We start from the raw sequence: 20,055 nt of genomic DNA, 5'->3' as shown, positions 1-20,055 counted from the left end.
AGGGCATCCAGTTTGCAAATAATATAAGCTTCTGTGTGTTTACTTGGGACTAAGCAGCTTTGGGATGCAAGTGGGAGAAATTTGTCCTGGCTGCGGGTCTGGTGAGACACAGGAAAACTTTAAACTACAGTTATTTCTCCCTTTTCACTTCTGAATTTGGATATTCTCTCTCTGCCTTTTAGTTAGTTTGGATAAGGGTTTGTCTATCTTGTTGATTTTCACAAAAAATCAACTCTTTGTTTCATTGATTCTTTATGCTGTTCTCTTTGTTTCTATTTTATTGATTTAAGCCCTCAATTTGATTATTTCCTGGCATCTACTCTTCCTGAGCGAGTTTGCTACTTTTTGTTCTAGAGCTTTCAAGTGTGCTGTTAAGTTTCTAGTGTGAGATTTCTCCAATTCTTTATGTAGGTATTTAGCACTATGAACTGTCCTCTTAATACTGCTTTCATAATGTCCCATAAGTTTGAGTATGCTATACATTAATTTTCATTGGATTCTAGGAAGTCTTTAATTTCTTTCTTTATTTCTTCCTTGACCCAGTAGTGATTCAACTGAGCATTGTTCAGTTTCCATGAGTTTGTAGGCTCTCTGTAATTTGTGTTGTTGAATTCTAACTTTAAGGCATGGTGGTCTGATAAAATACAGGAGGTTATTCTAATTTTTTATGTATCTGTTGAGATTTGCTTGTGACCTAGTATGTGTTCAATTTTAGAGAAGGTTCCATGGGGTGCTGAGAATAAGGTATATTCTCTTGTGTTTGGGTGGAATGCTTTTTAGATGTCTATTAAGTCCATTTGAGTCATAACATCTGTTAGGTCCCTTATTTCTCTGTTAACTTTCGATCTGGCAGATTTGTCAAGTGGTGAGAATGGGGTGTGGAAGTCTCCCACTATTAGTGTGTGGGGTTTGGTGTGCGATTTAAGCTTTAGTGATGTTTCTTTTACATATGTGGGTGCCCTTGTATTTGGGGCATAAATGTTCAGAATTGAAACTTCCCCTTGATGAATTTTTCCTGTTATGAATATGAAATGCCCTTCTCCATCCCCTTTGATTAATTTTAGTTTGAAGTCTATCTTGTTAGATATTAGGATAGCTACTCCAGCTTGCTTCTTAAGTCCATTTGACTGGAAAGACTTTTTTCACCGCTTTACTCTGAGGTAGTGTCTGTCTTTGAAGTTGAGGTGTGTTTCTTGGATGCAGCAGAAGAAGGGATTCTGTTTTTGTATCCATTCTGTTAGCCTGTGTCTTTTTATAGGTGAATTGAGTCCATTGATATTAAGGGATATTAGTGACCAGTGATTGTTAATTGCTGTTATATTTTGGTGGTAGTGTTGTGTGTTTCCCTTCTTTAGAATTTATTGGTGTGGGATTATCTACTGCCTGTGTTTTCATGGGTGCAACTAACTTCCTTGAGTTGGATTTTTCCTTCTAGTGCTTTCTGTAAGGCTGGATGTGTGGATAGGTATTGTTTAAATCTAGTTTTATCATGGGATTTTTTTTTTATTCTGTCTCTGGTGATTGAGAGTTTTGCTGAGTGTAATAATCTATGTTAGCATCCATGGTCTCTTAGTGTCTGCATAGCATCTGTCCAGGACCTTCTGGCTTTCAGAGTTTCCACTGAGAAGTCAGGTGTTATTCTGATGGGTCTGCCTTTATATGTCACTTGGCCTTTTTCCTTTGCAGTTCTTAATATTTTTCTTTATTCTGTATGTTTAGTGACTTGATTATTATATGGTGAGGGGACTTTCTTTTTGGATCTAGTCTATTTGGTATTCTGTAACCTTCTTGTATCTTCATAGGCATTTCTTTCTCTGGGTTGGGAAAGTTTTCTTCTATGATTTTGTTGAATATATTTTCTGTGCCTTTGAGTTGGTATTCTTCACCTTCTTCTATCCCTATTATTCTTAGATTTGGTCTTTCCATGGTGTCCCAAATTTCCTGGCCATTTTGTGTTATTAATTTTTTGGCTTTAGTGTTTTCTTTGACTGATGAATCTATTTCCTCGATTATATCTTCAATGCCAAAGATTCTTTCTTCCATCTTTTGGATTCTGTTGGTTATGCTTGCATCTATAGTTCTTGTTTGTTTACTCAGATTTTCCATTTCCAGCCTTCCCTCAGTTTATATCTTCTTCATTGTTCCTATTTCAATTTTCAGGTCTTGAACTGTTTCCTTCACCTGTTTAATTGCTTTTTCTTGGTTTTCTTTAAGGGATTTATTGATTTCTTCTAATTTTTTGTCTTTTCCTCAATTTCTTTAATGGAATTTTTCATTTCCTCTTTAAAGATCTCTATCATCTACTTAAAGTCTTTTTTAAGGTTGTTTTCTTCTGCTTCTTCTATATTGGGATGTTCAGGTCTTGCTGATGTAGAACCACTAGGTTCTGGTGGTGTCATATTGCTCTTTATGTTGTTGAATGTATTCTTGCCCTGGCATCTACCCATCTCTTCCTCCAGTTGGTGCAAATGTTGTCTGTGTCTCAGGGAGACATTCTTGGTCCAGTCAGAACTGAAGGAGTCTGTGTCTCAGGAAGGAGCTGAAGTCTCAGAGGGTGGGTAGGTTTGGGGGGTGGATTGGGGCTTGTAGGTTACTGGATCTGGTGAGGGGGTCAGGCCTGCCTGCCTGCAAGAGTCCCGCCTGCTGGTCTGCGACCGGGGCTGTAATGAATGGGGTATGGGGGCACTGGTTGTGCCCATGGGCCTCAAGCTGGGGTGATCAGCTAGGAGAACAAAGACTTACCTCTTGATCTAATTGGAGCTGCCATACCCAACTTTTTAATAGGGCAATTTGCATAAGGTAAGGAGAAACAGAGTGGTCAAAGTCCTAGTTTCATCTGTGTGACTATGCTAAAGAAATTATGACAAAAAGTAAGTTAGGAAAGGCAAAGGTTTATAGATTACAGCTTATACATTACAGTTCATTACTGAGGGAAGTCAGGGCAAGACTGGAAAGAATATAAAGCAGATCCACAGACAGTTTCCCCACCAAAAACATGCCCACAGACCAATATGATCTAGGAAATCCCTCACTCCAGGCTTTCCTCCCTGATGACTCTAGGATATAGGACTTAAGCTCCCTAGGAAGTCAAGGACCATACAGGCTGAGTGTTCTTTTGCTAACTACTCCTGTTTCTCTTAGACACTGTCTAGAGGTCTGTCTAGTGGACACCAATTGGAACCCCCCCCCCATTCATTAATGTCAGAAAAACACATCCATACCTTCGTCTTGCCATTCACTTTACCATCTAATCTAGAGTTCCAGCTTCTGATACTTGAAAGATAGAAGAAATGAGTCATTTTCCCTCTAGGGTCACTGACACTGTTAATGAAATATGCATGTGAAAGCAGTTTCGAGTAATTATTATTACAGATATTTAAGCTAATTTTGTATTTGTGTGTTTGCTTCCTTTTAAATAACTTTAATAGATAACTAACCTATAGAAAGAATTCAAAATATAGTAATATTTGATTGTTTTGTTTTCTTTGTCATAGAGGACCATGGACATCGAAGCATACTTTGAAAGAATTGGTTATCAGAATCCCAGGAACAAACTGGACTTGCAAACATTAACTGAAATCCTTCAGCATCAGATACGAGCTATTCCTTTTGAGAACTTGAACATCCATTGTGGAAAACCCATGGAGCTGAGCTTAGAGGCCATCTTTGATCATGTTGTGAGGAAGAAGCGGGGTGGGTGGTGTCTCCAGTTAAACCATCTTCTCTACTGGGCTCTGACCACGATAGGTTTTGAGACCACAATGTTGGGAGGACGTGTTTATGTTTCCTCAGCCAGCAAATATAGCAACACCATGCTTCACCTTCTGCTACAGGTGACCCTCAGTGGCCAAAAGTATATTGTAGATGCTGCATTCCCATTTTCTTCCCAAATGTGGGAGCCTCTGGAATTAATTTCTGGGAAAGATCAGCCTCAGGTGCCTGCCATCTTCCACTTGACAGAAGAGAATGGAACTTGGTACCTGGACCAAACTATAAGGCAACAATACGTTCCAAACCAAGAATTCATTGATTCTAACCTTCTTAAGAAGAACAACTACCGAAAAATCTACTCTTTTCCTCTTGACCCTCTGACGATTGAAGATTTTGAGACTGTGAGCTCATACTACCAGGTAGCTCCAACCTCTGTAATGGTAAATACATCTCTTTGCTCCCTGCAGACGCAAGATGGGGTTCATGGATTATTGGGCACCATTATTGCCTACAAGAAGTTCAATTATAAGGATAATGTAGATCTGGTAGAGTTGAAGACTCTGAAGGAAGAAGAAGTAGAAGAAGTGCTGAAGCGTATATTTGGTATTCACTTGGAGACAAAGTTTGTGCCCAAACATGGTAATGATGTTTTTACATTTTAGGGGGAAAGTTCCTCAGTGTTTCTATATGTACTTATTTTTTCATGATTAAAAAAATTCAAATTATGCAAATTAGGTGACAGATTAATAAGCCCTGAATCAATACAAAGTTCATCAATACCTGTCCCCTACATTTTATTAAGAAAACCCTAGACATCAAATTCCTTTTCCTATAAAATTACCCACTTCTGTAACTAAATGGCTTTTAGAGAAACATGCCATTTAAAATTTAATCACAATAAAAGTATTTTACTGACGATATAGTTGTCATGATTTATAGGATGAACCCCTCCACATTGACTCATTGCTGAGTTCACACAAAGGTTTTAATGCTAGTTAAATAAAGTGTATAGTGCACACACTCTATTCGCCTAGCAAAGATTCAAATTCATTTTCACAAAATGCCTTTAAATGACTTAAGGGAAAAGCAGGGAAGATGAGACACCGTGTTGGTCACAAGTAACTTTGAAAACAAGAATGACACCAGCAGAAAGTCCTGGGAGATGAGAAGCCAGGGACATGGCACAGCCGGTCATTTCTCTCACAATGGCTTTGGCTACCATAATTCTGCATTCATGAGGTTTCATATTTAGAATATTTTGCTTCGATTAAATAGATGGCATATAAAGCAGCAATTGTAAGTTATGGAACACATATCAGATGGAAAACAGTGAAAAGGATATTGTTGACTACTACAATAAGATCAGAGGTTTTAAAGGAGTGTCTGTATTCTGAGTTTAGGTAATTTTTCTGCAGTTGTGTCTTCTACCTGTGCTCTGTCTTATCTGAAAACCACATTCTCAGGGTTCCTTCCACTCACTGTTATGAGAAATAAGCACATCAATTCATTTGTATACAGCTGAGTTCACATACTATTGACCTTGAAGAAGTTGCTTTATAACATTTGGTTAGGATTCCCTAGAAAGAAAATGGGGTAGCACTCTTACAAGTCAAATTTAAACAAGCCAAACTTAAAATGACCTCCCAATAAATTCTAGTTAAATGAATAATCAATGACACTCAACTTAGGTAGTAGATGAGGACTTAGTAGAGTATGTATCCATTCTACTCTGTGTATTTGAAATCATGGTCCTATTGTCACTTCCTGATATCATATTTAATTAAATGTTGATATCAATTTCAGACATCCAAGATCAAACAGGATCTCCAACAGGCTTTTTGGCTTGTGGATTCATTGTCAGGGCTGTAGTTTAAAAATTCAGATTTATTTTTCCATTTGTGGTCAACTAAGGAAGGTGATGAGAAATGTAAGGGCTGGAATAAATGACATTCATTGAGAGAATAGCCAGGTATCCACATGAATATTTTATATAGTGAAGCATTCACTCAGGGTGGATATCCAGGGAGAGGTGGACAAAAAACTTGTCCTGAGTAGGGAGGAAGGATATTGATGTCACTTTGTCCTCCAGCTCTGCGGTTCTCTCTGTCAATGTCAAGTCAATCTGGTACTCTTAAGCTCAAGCGGTTTTCATCATATTCTGATCAAGATCATTCCAACGGCAAAAACCACTGAGCTAGCCAAGAAAAGTAGGTCACAGAAAATGATGCAGTCACAGGAAAATGTACCAGTGGGACTTACATAAAGGGACCCTTCCCAGTGTAACCAGCTTTTCTTCACTATTTCAATCGTTCTGGGTGGAGATGCAGGGCAACATTTGCTGACAGAACTAGATCGAGATCTTAGCTGAAAGACTGCAGAGTTGCACATGACTGCACGATGTCAACAGTTACTGTGTGAAAACTGAACAGCTAACGGAGAAAGGCGACAGCATGTCTGGCTAAAGATTTTAAGGGGTCCTTTGTATCCTTATGAAGAACTGACTGTCCTTCTGCTGGCTTCCCAGAGATTAGGAAGTGTCATATCCTGGTAGGGTCTCAAGACTATAAAGTAGAGTGCAAGACCCCTATTGTCTGGAAAGGTTGGGATATGGTCCTCACGGTGAAGCCAAGTCTGAATGTATGACCCACTCTGCACATATTAGGCTGGGTGAGTGCCGGGGGCACCCTCAGCTCCTCTCCTGGGGAGAGAGTTGGAGAAGGAGGCTCCTTGTGAATTTATCTCTTGGCCTCCATGGAGTCCCTGACTGAGTTATTAGAGAGATGATCTTTTGAGTGGACATTATACAAATAATGGCACTTATGTGTATGCAATTTTATTAAATGAATACACTATCAAATGTATTCTAGTCATGCAAATGCTAATTCACTGGTTAAAAGAATTAGCAAATCCTAGCTGTTCCATAGATAAACTTCAAAATATGCTCAGTAAAAGGAACCAAACACTAAATTTAGCTGTGGTGACCATTTGTATAAAATGATATAATTAATTTACTAATATTATCAAATTATACACTTAAAACAAACACTAAGTATATGTGGAAACAGGCATATATATATAGTTGGTCCTGATCATTGGACATTGATAAACAGCTATGCAGTCTACCTACAACTGAAAACAGCTAAGCCTTTCCATCTACTGCTAGGCCAGCACCCTAGTGGAGCTAATTAAAGAGTCCTTTTGAACAATAAACGGAGAACTTGGTTTAACCAACAAAATGAACATTCATCCAGCTACTTGGCCTGAAACAGGCTGAAAGGATCAAATACCCCTCATAAAATCTCTCAACATTTCCCTCAGAGGAGCCACTCACCAATTCATCATCCATGTGAGACCGTTTATCTGGACAAGAACTCACAGTGTTTGCTTGTCTAACAAGTTTAGGACTTTTGCCTTTGTGTGTGTGTGTGCGTGTGTGTGTGTGTGTGTGTGTGTGTGTGTGTGTGTGTGTGTGTGGCTTGTGTCATGTAGATATGTGTGGCGACCACACGCCTGTGTACGCCAGTGAGCATGCCCATATGTGCACACGGGGAAACCAGAGAAAAACATTCGGTATCGTGAGCTATCACTGGCCACATTCTATGAAGACAGAGTGTCTCACTGAGCCTGAAGCTCAGTGTTTTAGCTAGATTGGTGGCCACTGAGCTGCTAGGACCCTCCTGTCTTCACTCTCAGTAATGATGGAGTTACACATGTGTACACGGCCACACCTAGTTTTAAAAATGCTTATTCTTTGGTAATTTCATAGATGTATACACATCCTCCTCCAACCTTAATATCCTCGTCCTTTCCTTATTTTTCCTTAGTATCTCGAAAATAGCCCACTGGGTTCCAGTAGTGTTGCCAGTGCATGGATGTGGCCATCTACTGGAGCACAAGGCTTGGCCTTTAACTTGGATATTGAGGGTCTGAACTCCTGTTTTCATGCTTGTACTGTATTAAGTGCTCTGACCCACTGAGCCTGTGGAGCTATAGCTATGATTTTTGTCTTTTCTTGTAGAAAGTTACGTCTCTAACAACAGGCCATGAGGAACCCATTTATAGTGAGCAAATGCCTATCCAGATCTTGATATCAGAGTGGACATATCTATCAATGGAAGGAACAGCCAGCTCTAAGTTGGCTTTACCTCCATCCCACCATGACCCCAGAGACTGGAACATTAGCACTCACCCAAGGAAGAATTATTCTTTGATTGAGAAACATTCTCATAAGACCTTGTAATTTCACAATATGAAGCAGAGCTGCCTCCCAAATACAACAGGTTTTTATAACACAGTCTTTCAAGCAAATAAACAACAACAAAAGAACTTGAGGACACAATGTGGAAGTGAGAGGCCATTGGAAGAGCTTTGTCCCTCTCTTGGGAGAGGACCTCCGACCAAAAGCTGATGATCTGTTTTCATGAAGAATGTGGACATCAACAGTAGCTTCAGGGCCCAAGTAACAATGTGAGACTCCCCAGTTCAGATAAGCCTCGTCCCTTCTTCTCAACAGTAAGGCTCTGATAGTACAAACTGGTAGCTCCTTTAGATAGTAGATTCTTCTTATTATATTTTCTCATTGGTTGTGATGATTGGCCAGGGCTAAATGTGAGTCTGACAATATTGTAGCTTTGTCACAAGACTCCTGAGCAAGACCACCACAGAGCCAATATCTGAAGCAAAACACACAGGGGTTTATTGATAACAAGCAAGCCCAGGCTTGGTCTGTGTCCAACACTCAACACAGCAGGTGGAGGAGGATGACCCTGAGCTCTCAGGGTGAGGGGTTCATAAAGGGAAAAACCACAAGCAGAGTGGTACAAGCCTTTGAATAATATGTTTGGGTGAGGGTGTGTGACCTTTGAATTTACTGATTGGGGGTTACAGTTATCATTTTTTGGGGAGGCCTGGGCAAGTCCTTGAGTTGACATGGAGGCTGGCTGGCCTAGCACGTACTGACTATGGGGGCTGACTCAGTAGCCCAGGCTCTGTTCTTGAGTTGCCAAGGAGGCTGGCTGACTTCATACGTTCACATTGACCCATGCATATAGCTCTAAGTTGGTGAGGAGTCCCAGACAGTAAACAACTGGCTGAACCTTGAGCAGTCAGAGTACGTGCAGAAAGGGAGCTACTACAAGGACTATGTCTTTTGTTCATGGCCCTCCCAGAAACTGCTTGCTCAAGTCTCAGGAAACTGAAATTGAGGCCTGATCTCTGAGAGAAGACTGAGTAGCCTGTTATGGAATCTACTTGGTCCTTTTAACAACAATGATTAATTTCCACACAGTTCTAGAGATTAGAAGTATAAGCGCTAGGTGTTGACAGGTTTCATTTCTCTGGGTCCCTGCCCTGTCTTTCAGATGACCTTATTATGCTTCACATCCTTGCTTTCAGCCTGCCATACTATGTCCTCATCTATTCTTATAAGGACACAAGCGACAGTAGATTGTGGTCCAGAAATATCACCTCATTTTTTCTTTCAAGGTCCCACACAGTCACATTCCAAGGTAGAATGGATTAGGAATTCTATGAACTTGAGGGAAACACAATGCAGCCCATGGCATTCCACCCTCTGGTCCTTGTAATTCATGTCCATGTTATATGCAAAATCTTAACACATTCTAACATCTAATATAAGCCTGTCTTAGCACTGTTCTATTGCTGGGAAGAGACACTATGACCAAGGCAACTATTAATTAAAAAGTGCATTTAATTGTGGGCTTCTTATAGTTTCAGAATTTTAGTCCATTATTGTCATGGTGGGACATGTAGAGGCATGTACAGTATTGGAGCAGTAGCTGAAAGCTATATCCTGATCTGCAGGCCAAGAGAGAATCTGAACCTGGTTTGTGATTTTGAAATCTCAGAGCCCACCCCCAGAGATGTACTTCTTCCTAATGTTTCCAACCCTTTCAAAGAGTTCCATTCCATGGTGATTAAACATTCAGATATACGATCCTATGGTTGCGGTTGGGGGGATATTCTTATTCAAACTACCACAAGCCCCAAATCACATGCATTACATCATCAAAATCAGTTATAGGTGTTATTGGTGGTGTCATTAATCCTATGGCAAGATTCCTCTAACTATAATCACTTAAAGTGGACAAGTTTTCCTTTTCCAGTATGCAATCGTGGGACAGAAGTCAGTACTACAGTCCCATTCCCAGAGGGGAAAAAATACAGAGACAAGAAAGCAGTCCTAAGCAAGTCCAAATTCAAAATGGAGGCCACTGGCTTTTTCTTTCGCCCATGCTTATGGTGATGTCTTGTTACTGTTCTATTACTGTGAAGACATCATGACCATATCAACTCTTACAAAAGAAAACATTTTACTAGGGCTTGCTTAGTTTCAGAGGCTTAGTCCACTATCATCATTGTGGGAAGCATGGCAGCACACAGGCAGACATGGTGCTGGAGAGTTGCTGAGCATTCCACATCTAGACTAAAGGCAGCAGGAAGAGATATTGGGCCTGGCTTGGGCTTTTGAAAATCCACCCCCAGTGACACACTTCTTCTAAGAAGGCCACACCCACTCAACAAGGCCACACCTCCTAATCTTTCTCAAGTAGCACTACTTCCTGATGACATTCAAATATATGGGCCTATGGGGGCCATTCTTATTCAAACCACCAAATGTGACATCCAATCCATGCACCTTCCAGAGCAGTGGCCTCGGCTCCTCAGTCTGGAAGTCCACCAGGTAGTAATTCTGGGACAAACAAGGGAAGGTATGAACACAGTCCGGGTGCAGAATTGTGGTGGCCTTCAGATGTGCTGACATCCTGCTACTCAAAATTTGAAAGGCCCCCCAGGGCAATGCCGAGAGCCCCACCATAACTGTTCTGAGAGGCATGTGCATACACCTGGGCAGAATCTGAAGTGTCTGTGGCAAAGAAACCTTAGCAATCTAAGTGATGAAAAACCTTTCTTCTTTAGGGGGAAGGGGGAAAACAAACTAGAAATAGCTCCAGATCAACGATGGGACTGGCAAAGCTGGTCTACTACAGACACATGCCTCTATCACAATTCTTCCTCTCTCTTCAAGGGACCCTTGGTTCTCCAATACCCTGAGTAACCAACTAGTGGGAAAAAATGACATTTTATAGACATTAGTGATTAATGTTGAACTCAAGAGAATTTTCATACACCTATGATAGAAATATCACTCCAAAAAGGAGTAAGTCTCTAACGTGATATTTCCATGTCTGCAGCAGTCCCCAGGGACGAACTTTTGAATGGAATAGCATTATTCATCTAAGTACACCAAGGGGCAGCCCCTAAATTAGATTTTTAGGAAGGCTTGCATCTGTGCTATTATTTTTATGGCCTTTTATGACTTTTGTCCTTTCCTATATTTGAAATAATAGAATTCTTCTATCTTTCATGTACTTTTAGAAGATAATCATACCATAGTAGAAATTAGAACATGCCTTTTCCTTATGAAAATGTTTTGTGTGGTGTATAAAGTCAAAGTCAATTCAATTAAGGTAAATGAATCTTCAAATCTCCTCTTGTATCCAGACATCATGGCCTTTGTCCCAGACTGCCAGGAGGCAGGTAATAAGGAGCAGAGTGAGGGGACATCCTTTTAGACTGGACATCTTTCTACTTCAGAGATTTGCAGAGAACTATAACCCAACTAAGGAATGAGATAGGACTGTTTGGTTTGTATATGTGCACTAGTTGGCTTTTCTTCTAATTAAGCAGTGTTTCAGGGAGGACCCATCAGACATTTTACAGAATCCAAATTCCAGATTAAATAGGTTTTCCTTCTTTATGTTTGAGGGGAGACTATTTGATATTTCTAAATATATCACTAAACACTATAATTACTACTGTAACTGTCGTCTAGAGAAACAGCATCTAACTTTGCATGGTTATTTGGTACAAAGTAAAAATATAGAGTCGGTGATACTCCTGATGCTACTATTCTTCTTAATATCATTGCAGACCAAAGAAAATAAACTTATTTATTTCAATGTCCACAGTGACACCAACAGATGTCGTGATCTCAGTTTCATGCTCTGGAGTCAAACACTCACAAGAACACCCACCAGATGACCACAGAACTGCCTTCCCTCGATTATTCTAGACTTAGACTCACACCACCTTACTCTCTCTCCCACAGCTTAAGCAGTTACTTTGAAGCCAGGCAGTTTCCAATGAGTAGTCTAAACTTGAAACATGTAGCTAGTTTCTGAGGTGCCACATACAACTGTCCCAGAAGCCCACTCCTATTAGCCTGCCAAGACTTGTCCAAAACCCTACCCAACCAAGCCAGCTCTACCTCCTACTGGACCATTTTCTGAAAGCATTTTCTCAGTCATCTGCAGCTGGAAATGCAGCAAGCATCTTCACACTCAGCTTCCCTGCTGTTGTTCACCCCCTTGTCAAACCCATGTCCAAATTCTCACCCTTCAACTGCTACCGTATTTCTGGGATTGTTTCCCTCCTTCATAGTTCTGCTGTCCACACACTGGTTCAGGCCCCGGTTCCAAGTCCCCTGGACTTTAGAGGATGCATTCCCACTAAACTCTACTCTAGTAATTCCCCGTTGCCCTGTGAGTTTTCCTTGATAGGATACTTTCATTCATTGACCTAAAACCTTTGTTCTCACCCATTGTTAAGTGCTTCATTTTAGCTCACAGGAATGAGTAAATTGAGATGATAAAATGTCCTCTGAAAATTAAAGAAAGAAACACAAAACACTGAGGGAATTGGGAACTTTGTCTTTACGTGTGTGTGTGTGTGTGTGTGTGTGTGTGTGTGTGTGTGTGTTGTAGTGCGCGCGCGCGCATGTTCACAAGTGTGCGAACACTTAAGTATGTAAGGCGTACATGTGCCCGTGTGCACACAGGACCCAAAGCTGACACACAGTGCCTTCCTGCGTGCTCACCACTTTGCTCATCAAGTCCTGCTAGTCTGTCTAGCTGTCCAGCTTGCTCCAGGGACCCCTTGTCTGTGAGTTCTGGGATCACACATGGCTGCCAAGCCTTCTTGGCTTTTCCGTGGTTGCTGGGGATCTGAACTCCAGGCTCGTGCTTGTGAGGCAAACCCTTTACGCCCTGACCATCTTCCAGCCCTTTACACTTTCCATGACAATCCAAGCGAGGCTTTGGAGAAACCAGACCTGTAGTGGGTAGCCATTCCAGCTTGGTTCTGGAAGTTCCAACCCCCATTGAGACTCTGACAACTGTCACGCCTACGAGGCGGGGCCAAGGGAGGCGTCTGGAGACCCGAGACCTGGATGGGCGGCGCTCTCTCTGTTCCTGGACCCTGGATGGTAGAGGTTGACTGAGCAGAGCTCCAGAGAACACCACTGGATTGCGATACACCTTCCCCAGACCCCCGCAACCTATCTATTCCTTCATTTGTAAGTCATCCACTAAATAAATCTTCCTTTTAACTATGTGGAGTGGCCTTTATAATTTCCCCAATACAGACCTGAGCCAATGGCTTTCTTGGTTCTTCAGGCAACTTCAGGCAAGGCCATTCCGGAAGTCCTAGGCACAGGTGAAGAGTCTGTTTGAAGCAGCTGGCTGGTTGAGAGGGAAGGGGAAAAAAGAGTGGTAGGCTGAAGCCTACAATCACAACTTCTTCAGTCATGACCTGCATGAGAGTATTGGCTTTCTAGTGTTAATGTACTCTACTTGAAAACTCTTCATAAGTGTGCCTCTGTAGAAGGTAATTTTGTGCCATGAGTCCTCGCTATGGCCTCACTCACAGGACTACCCCAGAATTCAGTTACCATGTGGGTTAGGCAGTTTGGAGCTGCTAAGGCTGAGATGTTGCTACTCAATACCACATTGCCTAAATGGACCTTAAAATCAATAACTTAGAAATATTTTTTAGAGATAAATTATGTACAAACTCACCAAACTATTATAGATCTCATTTCAAACCACCACAAAGAACATGCTTAGCCCTTCCCATGTCCACTGGGAACTGGAATAGTAATTAAGGAAACAAGTGTGTCATCTACTCTCTATCTCCTGATCCTTTCTCCTATTGAGCTAGAAAATGGGAGCATTAAAAGGAGATGAACAGACAAGGCAAAGATTAGGCACCACCCCTATGTATCAGGGAGGTGAGAAGGAAAGAGATCTTGGAGGAAATATTTCTAGAAAATTAAGAGATGAGAAGTAAGAAGACAGAAAGAAAAATACTTTCAACTCTGTCCAAGTCCTGTCCACTGGTGCCTGTTAGTGCCTCATACTGATGATGCAAGAGAGGAAAGCAGCTGTCAAAGAGCCCGGGGCCTGTACCTTATACATCTCCATGTCAGCAAAAGGGAGCAAACGGTTAGACAATGAATAACCAGCGTCCTTTCCAGAAGGCCTCAGAAAAGAATCCACGTGTCTCTATGGTCCTCAGTCCCTCTACCTCAATAGGTAGGTTCATTCACAGCCACAGGACAAGGCTCAATGAACCCTGTCCTTACACACAGTCAGTGTCACTACCCCAAATGATATCATTTTAACATCAATCATCCTTTCACCCTCTCTGCCCGTCGTATTTGAATTATCAATGCATCCTACGTGCAATGAAAGTATTTTATAAATCATAAAGGGCATGTGTAGACAAAATTCTAAATAGTCTTATTAAATAAGAAACACAGATCCAAATACAGAGTTAAAGCCTAAGAGATCAGAGCAAGAGCCACGGCTACCTTTAGCTTACCACTCACTGTCATCCTTCCCCTGAGAGAGAGACCTTCTTCCTGTGTGTGTTGAGTCTTATTGCTTTCTGTTCTGCCTTCTCATTGGCTCTAAGCCCAGTCACATGACTTCCTCATCATTGCCTGTCTATACAGACCTCCTGGTCTCTATGGTTGACACTGGGATTAAAGACTCAAAGGTCACCACACTTGGCTGTGTCCTTGACCACACAGAGACTCTGTCTGGCATGTAATCACATTAAGGGCATGGGCTACCACCACCTGACTTCTATTCCTGGCTTGCTAATGACCTCTGATCTCCAGGCAAACTTTATTTATTAACATACAAATAAAATCACATTTCAGCACAATTAAAATAGCACTACAGGCATGTTTTTATTATCAACGTGGTAGAATTCCTAGCAGTAGGGAATAATAATAACTTACAGGGATAAGGATTTCCTCTGACTCATGAGTCCAGGAATAGAGTCCACTGCAGAGGGAAAGGAATAGTAGAAGAAGGGACTCAGGACTGTGGCCAGGGAGCCTGGGGGAGCTACTTATTGTCTGTCAATCAAGCACAGATCTCAGGCTAGCACTGGAACTGGGCCATAATCCATAGGCCCACACCATAGAGCCAACAGCTGGGAGCTGAGTATCCCAACAAGCCATGACATTCTGTCCTTGACCCTGTGCACCCATGTCCAACTCATGTTGCAGAATGTATTTAACCCAACTTCAAGGGCTCCATGGTCTATTCCATATAAACCCATCCAAAAGCTCAAAGCCCTAAGTTTTTCTGAGAGTCATGGCAATCTTTTAACTGTGGAACTCTACAAAATAAAAATGCAAGCCCCATGCTTCTAAAACTCACTATCACCTGGTAAGCATTCCATCCTAAAGGGAAGCATTGGCACATAGCAAAGGAGAGACTGTACCAAGGAGAGACCGGAGGCCAGCAAAACCAACCCCAAACCCTGCAGCCCTCTGTCCCACATCCCTTGTGCCTGAAAGCTTCGACACCCCGAGTCTCCACTGCAATTCAGGCTTGACCTTCACAGCTCCACACAGTGGTGGCTTAGTGCCTCGACAACACATTGCCTGGCCTCACGGGCTTTTCTCTAGGTCCTTGACACAAGTCCCCATGATCCCATCACCACTGTGTAGTGTATGCCTGCAAAACCAGTACCACCTGGACAGTGCCTTGTTCTGCGGCCGGCTTAAGATGCAGCCCAGCTCTGATGGGCTGTGGCTACAAAGGTCTCTGTAAACCTCAGGACTGAATTTGGAAAACACTTCCATGGGTACCTGCATCTCAGTAGAGCACCCTGGAGGCCTTATTTTTCAGACAATCTTTTCACTAGAGTTCTCCTTTCAAATTAATGTCCATTTTTACCTACCAAAGTCTTCGAAGGGTAGAATCTTGTCCTCAGGTTACCTTTTCTCTTGTCCTGGTATAAATTCCCTAGCCTCTCTTTACTGACCCTCATCTCTTCAACAATTACAACTATTTGTGCACACTTAACCTGTTGGTAACTTTAACTGGGTTCACATTCTTTTCCTCATCCAATACCACAGTTTTCACATCTTTCTGGTATATGTTCTGCTCATATTTCTTACTGTAAGTCTGGCTAGATGAAGTGAGCGATATCCATGCCACAGCCTGCGCATTAGGCTGTCTTAAAATCGCCTCCACCAAACAGATTTGTCCATTACTTTTTAATTCAGCCTCACTCAAATTTTTGAGACATGAGTAAAACATAGCCAGATCCTATGAGAGCCAAAGTTTTGTTTTAAGTTTCAATTCCTATGCCTAAGAAATCCATGAATCAAAAATGCCTCTGACCTACCAGCCCATTGCCCAAGGAAAGGCTAGCGGTTATTGTTTATGGGAGATAACAAGCCACATGTTTTCATTCCCCTAAACAAGTTTGGCTGATCCATCTGCACCTGTGCCAGATGTGCTTGATCACATGTGGGCAGGAGGTACGTGGACAGGAAATGTGTCATGATGTATGCTTACCCCTGGTTGGACCTGATGGGAATTGAGGTGAATTGTGGGGTTTGCCTATTTTAAGCCCCTATAAACCATGATTTAGGGCCATTTCCTAGGAACCCAGGTATGGATCTGGCTAGATTCCACCCATTTGGCCAGTATTTTATTAAGGCTTGCTTCAAATTTGGCTTTAAATTGTGGTAGTGGTCTTATTCTCAACCGTTGGGATTAACAGTCCTTTACCATAATATAATATGAAAGACACATAGCCCAATTCCTGACAGAATCTGCATTTTCCTATGAAACTTCATGAGCACAATCTTTACTGTCCACTTTTCTGTGGACGTTCTGGTCTACCAAACTCTATACTAGAATCTCTGCTCATCACATTCTGGAGTTGCTTTAGCCCATGTCTCAGAACTCTTCCACATTCCTCCCACAATCCACTACTAAAAACCTATGAACCACATGGTCAGGTTTATCACAGTAACAATCGTACTTCTTGGGACCAATTCCTCACTAATCTGTTCCCATACCCAATGGAAGCAATTTAAGGTAGGGATGTTTTATTCTGGTTCACAGTATGGGGGTACCATCTGATATGTACGGTAGGAAAGGCATGGTAGCTGGAAGAGCTCACAGCTGTGGCAGAAGGGGTCTGAGGATGGCTATTTCACATGAAGTAGTCTTGAACCAGAGCTGGGCCAGTTGCAATCTATAAGTGACCTGGACCAGCACATTATTCTTCAGTCTTAAGAGGGAAGAGGCCAGGAAATGAGACGATAAAGAGGACAGAAAGGCTGGGGCTGGGAGGTCTTGTACAAGCTGTGTCTTATGCCAAGAAAGATTATTAAGAAGTATACCATCTCATATAGAGTTTTTCTGAAATCGACAATGGGACAGTATCATCAAAAACTATCATACAATGGGATGCAATCAGTGGGAAACTAATCAGACAATGTTACAGAAGAGGAACATGGGGGATCTCAGTGACATCAGAGATGGGGCCCACAGTGGCCTTGGGACGTTATCAGTCCCTTAGAGTGGAGGAGCTTCGTGCTCAGGATCTAAAATTGTAGTTCTTCCAAGGTCCTGGCCCCAGGCTATTACTGGTTCCATCAAGCATATCCCTGCTTTTAAAGAAGACACTATGTTCCTTTTCCATACATCAGGGCCTGAAGGAAAGATCTAGCCGCAAACACGCAAGGCTTGCTCTCTCCAACTCCAATGACCAATTTCTCTAGCAAGGCCCTCCCTCTGAGAGATTCCAAAACCTCTCAAAATGATGCTAGTAGCTGGGAACCAACTATTGTAACAGAGGAGCCTATGGAGGCTCATATTCAAACCACTTCATATTCAAACTATCAGAGTACATGGGGCTGCAAGCCCTTTCTATAGTAAGATGGACATACATGCATCTCTTTATGATTTTTCTTGGCTATGAAATACATGCACATGCAAAGAAGGATACATAGTAATGAGGTAACTAGAAAAATTTGAAAAACAATTCTGATTTAATTACAATTATTTACAATTTAATTACAATTCTGATTTAATTTAATTCTGTTTCCTGACTCTGTCAATTAAAGAACCATTGAGTAAGGCACATACCTGGGAATGACGCTTGACTTAACCACATCTTTTAAAGCATCAGATTCTGTGGATTTTCCTTCCTAAATCATTCCCCAAAATATGTTCACAAACTGTATATTAGACTTACTAATATGTAGTATGTATTACTGGGCAAGCATAACTGTTCTCTGGAGACCCGCCACTCATATACTATTGGGAATTCATGATGATAAATGCCTTAGAGCAGAAACTGCCTTATTCTCATTGTATGTTGACCCCCTAGGAGAATGCCTGCCACACCAATGCTCAAAAAAACAGTATTTGAGTGAAGGCATCTGTCGTTACCCTGGTGACCACAAGGCATCCTGACACGGATGCCGGCAAACACCTCTGTAACAGCCTTTTACCAATAGTACCCGTCTTTCCTATGTCCTTCCCTTAACCATCTCATCCCAGTTCCAAAACAAGAGCTGGCTTCATGAATGGAGTCCAGGAATGTACGTCTGTTCCTCAGCCACCGCTTTTATCTAGAGTGGGCATCTGACTGAGGTGAGAAGGACTTTCCCCCAGCTTGGACCATTTCTTTCTTGCTTCTCTTGGCTGTGGATGAACAAGCATATTGATGCACTTACTCATAGCCATCATTGTAGAACAAGGAGAATGACCCACATTAAGACAAATTTAATACTTTGTATACGAGATCGGAAAACAGAAAAATCAATTACCTTTGAATCCGTGTTTCATTGATGTTGGGAACTTTGCTACATCAAACCTTCCCATTTTATGAGAAAGGAAATTTGTTTGTCCAGTGAATTGGGATTTTTCTATTACTTTTAACAGAGAGACTCTTAAATGATTCAATTAATTATCACCCTCTAATATTTCCTAAATATCTCTTCATATTTCTAAAAATTATTTTTCCTACATCTGATATTTTTTAAAAAATGCTCCTCAGGAAACATTTTGTCTTACTCAGTGTTTGGAAATCTATCCTGTATTATGGAGGAGGGAAAATGAGGAAGGAAGTAGGGCTTCCTGACAAAAAAGAGAAATGATCAGTAAATGGGACTTATACATAAGGAAATGAAAGATAAAGTATGAAGAAAGATGATAGTTAACGGGACACATTGTAGGGAATACGCTAGATTATTGCCAGACGCCATCATGTCTGGAATGTTAGGAAGTCCAGCACTTGACTCAGAGCTGTACTCAGGGCAGATTCTATGTTATGCGGCTGAATAGAGTTAGCACAATGATGGAAAATCAGCCCCTGTTTCGTTAAACTTGTGGCCTCTTTGGAGTCAGGGAGGTGACTTGTTTGTAAAAGAATTCCACTATGAGCGACCCCACCTCTGAGTCTGGCTATCCTCTGTTGTGGGAGAAGCTTCCGCGGCATGAAACAGTACCGTTTTACATCCTCTCCAGCTGATTTGGATGTCCCAGAACTGCTTCAGCTTTCTTTTTCCCTGCCTCTGATATCCTCTTTCTACAACACAAGAAAATATTTTTGTAGATGTGATTGTGTCTGAGAGATTCAGTTTGAGCATGCAAGACCTTTCCATTCCTTGTTTTGAGTAAAGGCCACAGAAGGTGAGAAGGCTCCCCAGAGATCTTTAATATAGTAACGCTTCTTATATATATCACATCACCTACATCACTCAGTAATCAACATTCCATCCCCTAACACTCCTTGACATTTTCCTTTCAGAAAGCAATTATTCTAGAACTAAGAAAAGGAAAAGATAAAGAAAGCAAAGAAATAAGAAATGAATGCATTAAAAAATACATTGTTGAACTCCAAAACCCTGTGAAACTTCAGTGAGCAAAATGAATGGCTGGATAGCAGAGTCTAATTCATATCAAAGGCCATGGCGCTCCTCCTCACAGCACTTCAGCAGGTAGGTCATCAGAGCAGAACCCCCTCAAAGAAAAGTGTCTGCATCCTGCTTCTCACCAGTTGCACAAATGCATTTATGTTGTTTGCTCCTGATTATATGGACAGGCTGCAAAGGCTTTGAGGCAATAATTGCTTAGATCATTTTAACAATGCAAAATATTTGCAAACTGTGTAAAACCACATGTGTTAGCATGCACCTATAATCATGGTGCTCTTATG

General features: G+C 41.5%; 1 protein-coding gene across 2 annotated transcripts in view; it reads left to right on the top strand.

Annotated features, from left to right (window-relative positions):
• Positions 1-4,627, top strand: part of LOC102907262 (arylamine N-acetyltransferase 3-like) — a 74,528-nt gene extending 69,901 nt beyond the window's left edge. For both annotated transcript variants that reach the window (XM_006989562.4, XM_076553264.1), the window contains one exon: positions 3,495-4,627. In XM_006989562.4, coding sequence (XP_006989624.1) covers positions 3,501-4,373 — 873 coding nt within the window. In that variant the 5' untranslated portion in view covers positions 3,495-3,500 and the 3' untranslated portion in view covers positions 4,374-4,627. The remainder of the gene's footprint in view (positions 1-3,494) is intronic.
• Positions 4,628-20,055: the final 15,428 nt, after the last annotated feature.

The sequence above is a fragment of the Peromyscus maniculatus genome, chromosome 17, assembly GCF_049852395.1.
Source record: "Peromyscus maniculatus bairdii isolate BWxNUB_F1_BW_parent chromosome 17, HU_Pman_BW_mat_3.1, whole genome shotgun sequence".
In the NCBI taxonomy this organism is placed as follows: Eukaryota; Metazoa; Chordata; class Mammalia; order Rodentia; family Cricetidae; genus Peromyscus; species Peromyscus maniculatus.
This window is presented reverse-complemented; position numbering and strand designations above follow the sequence as displayed.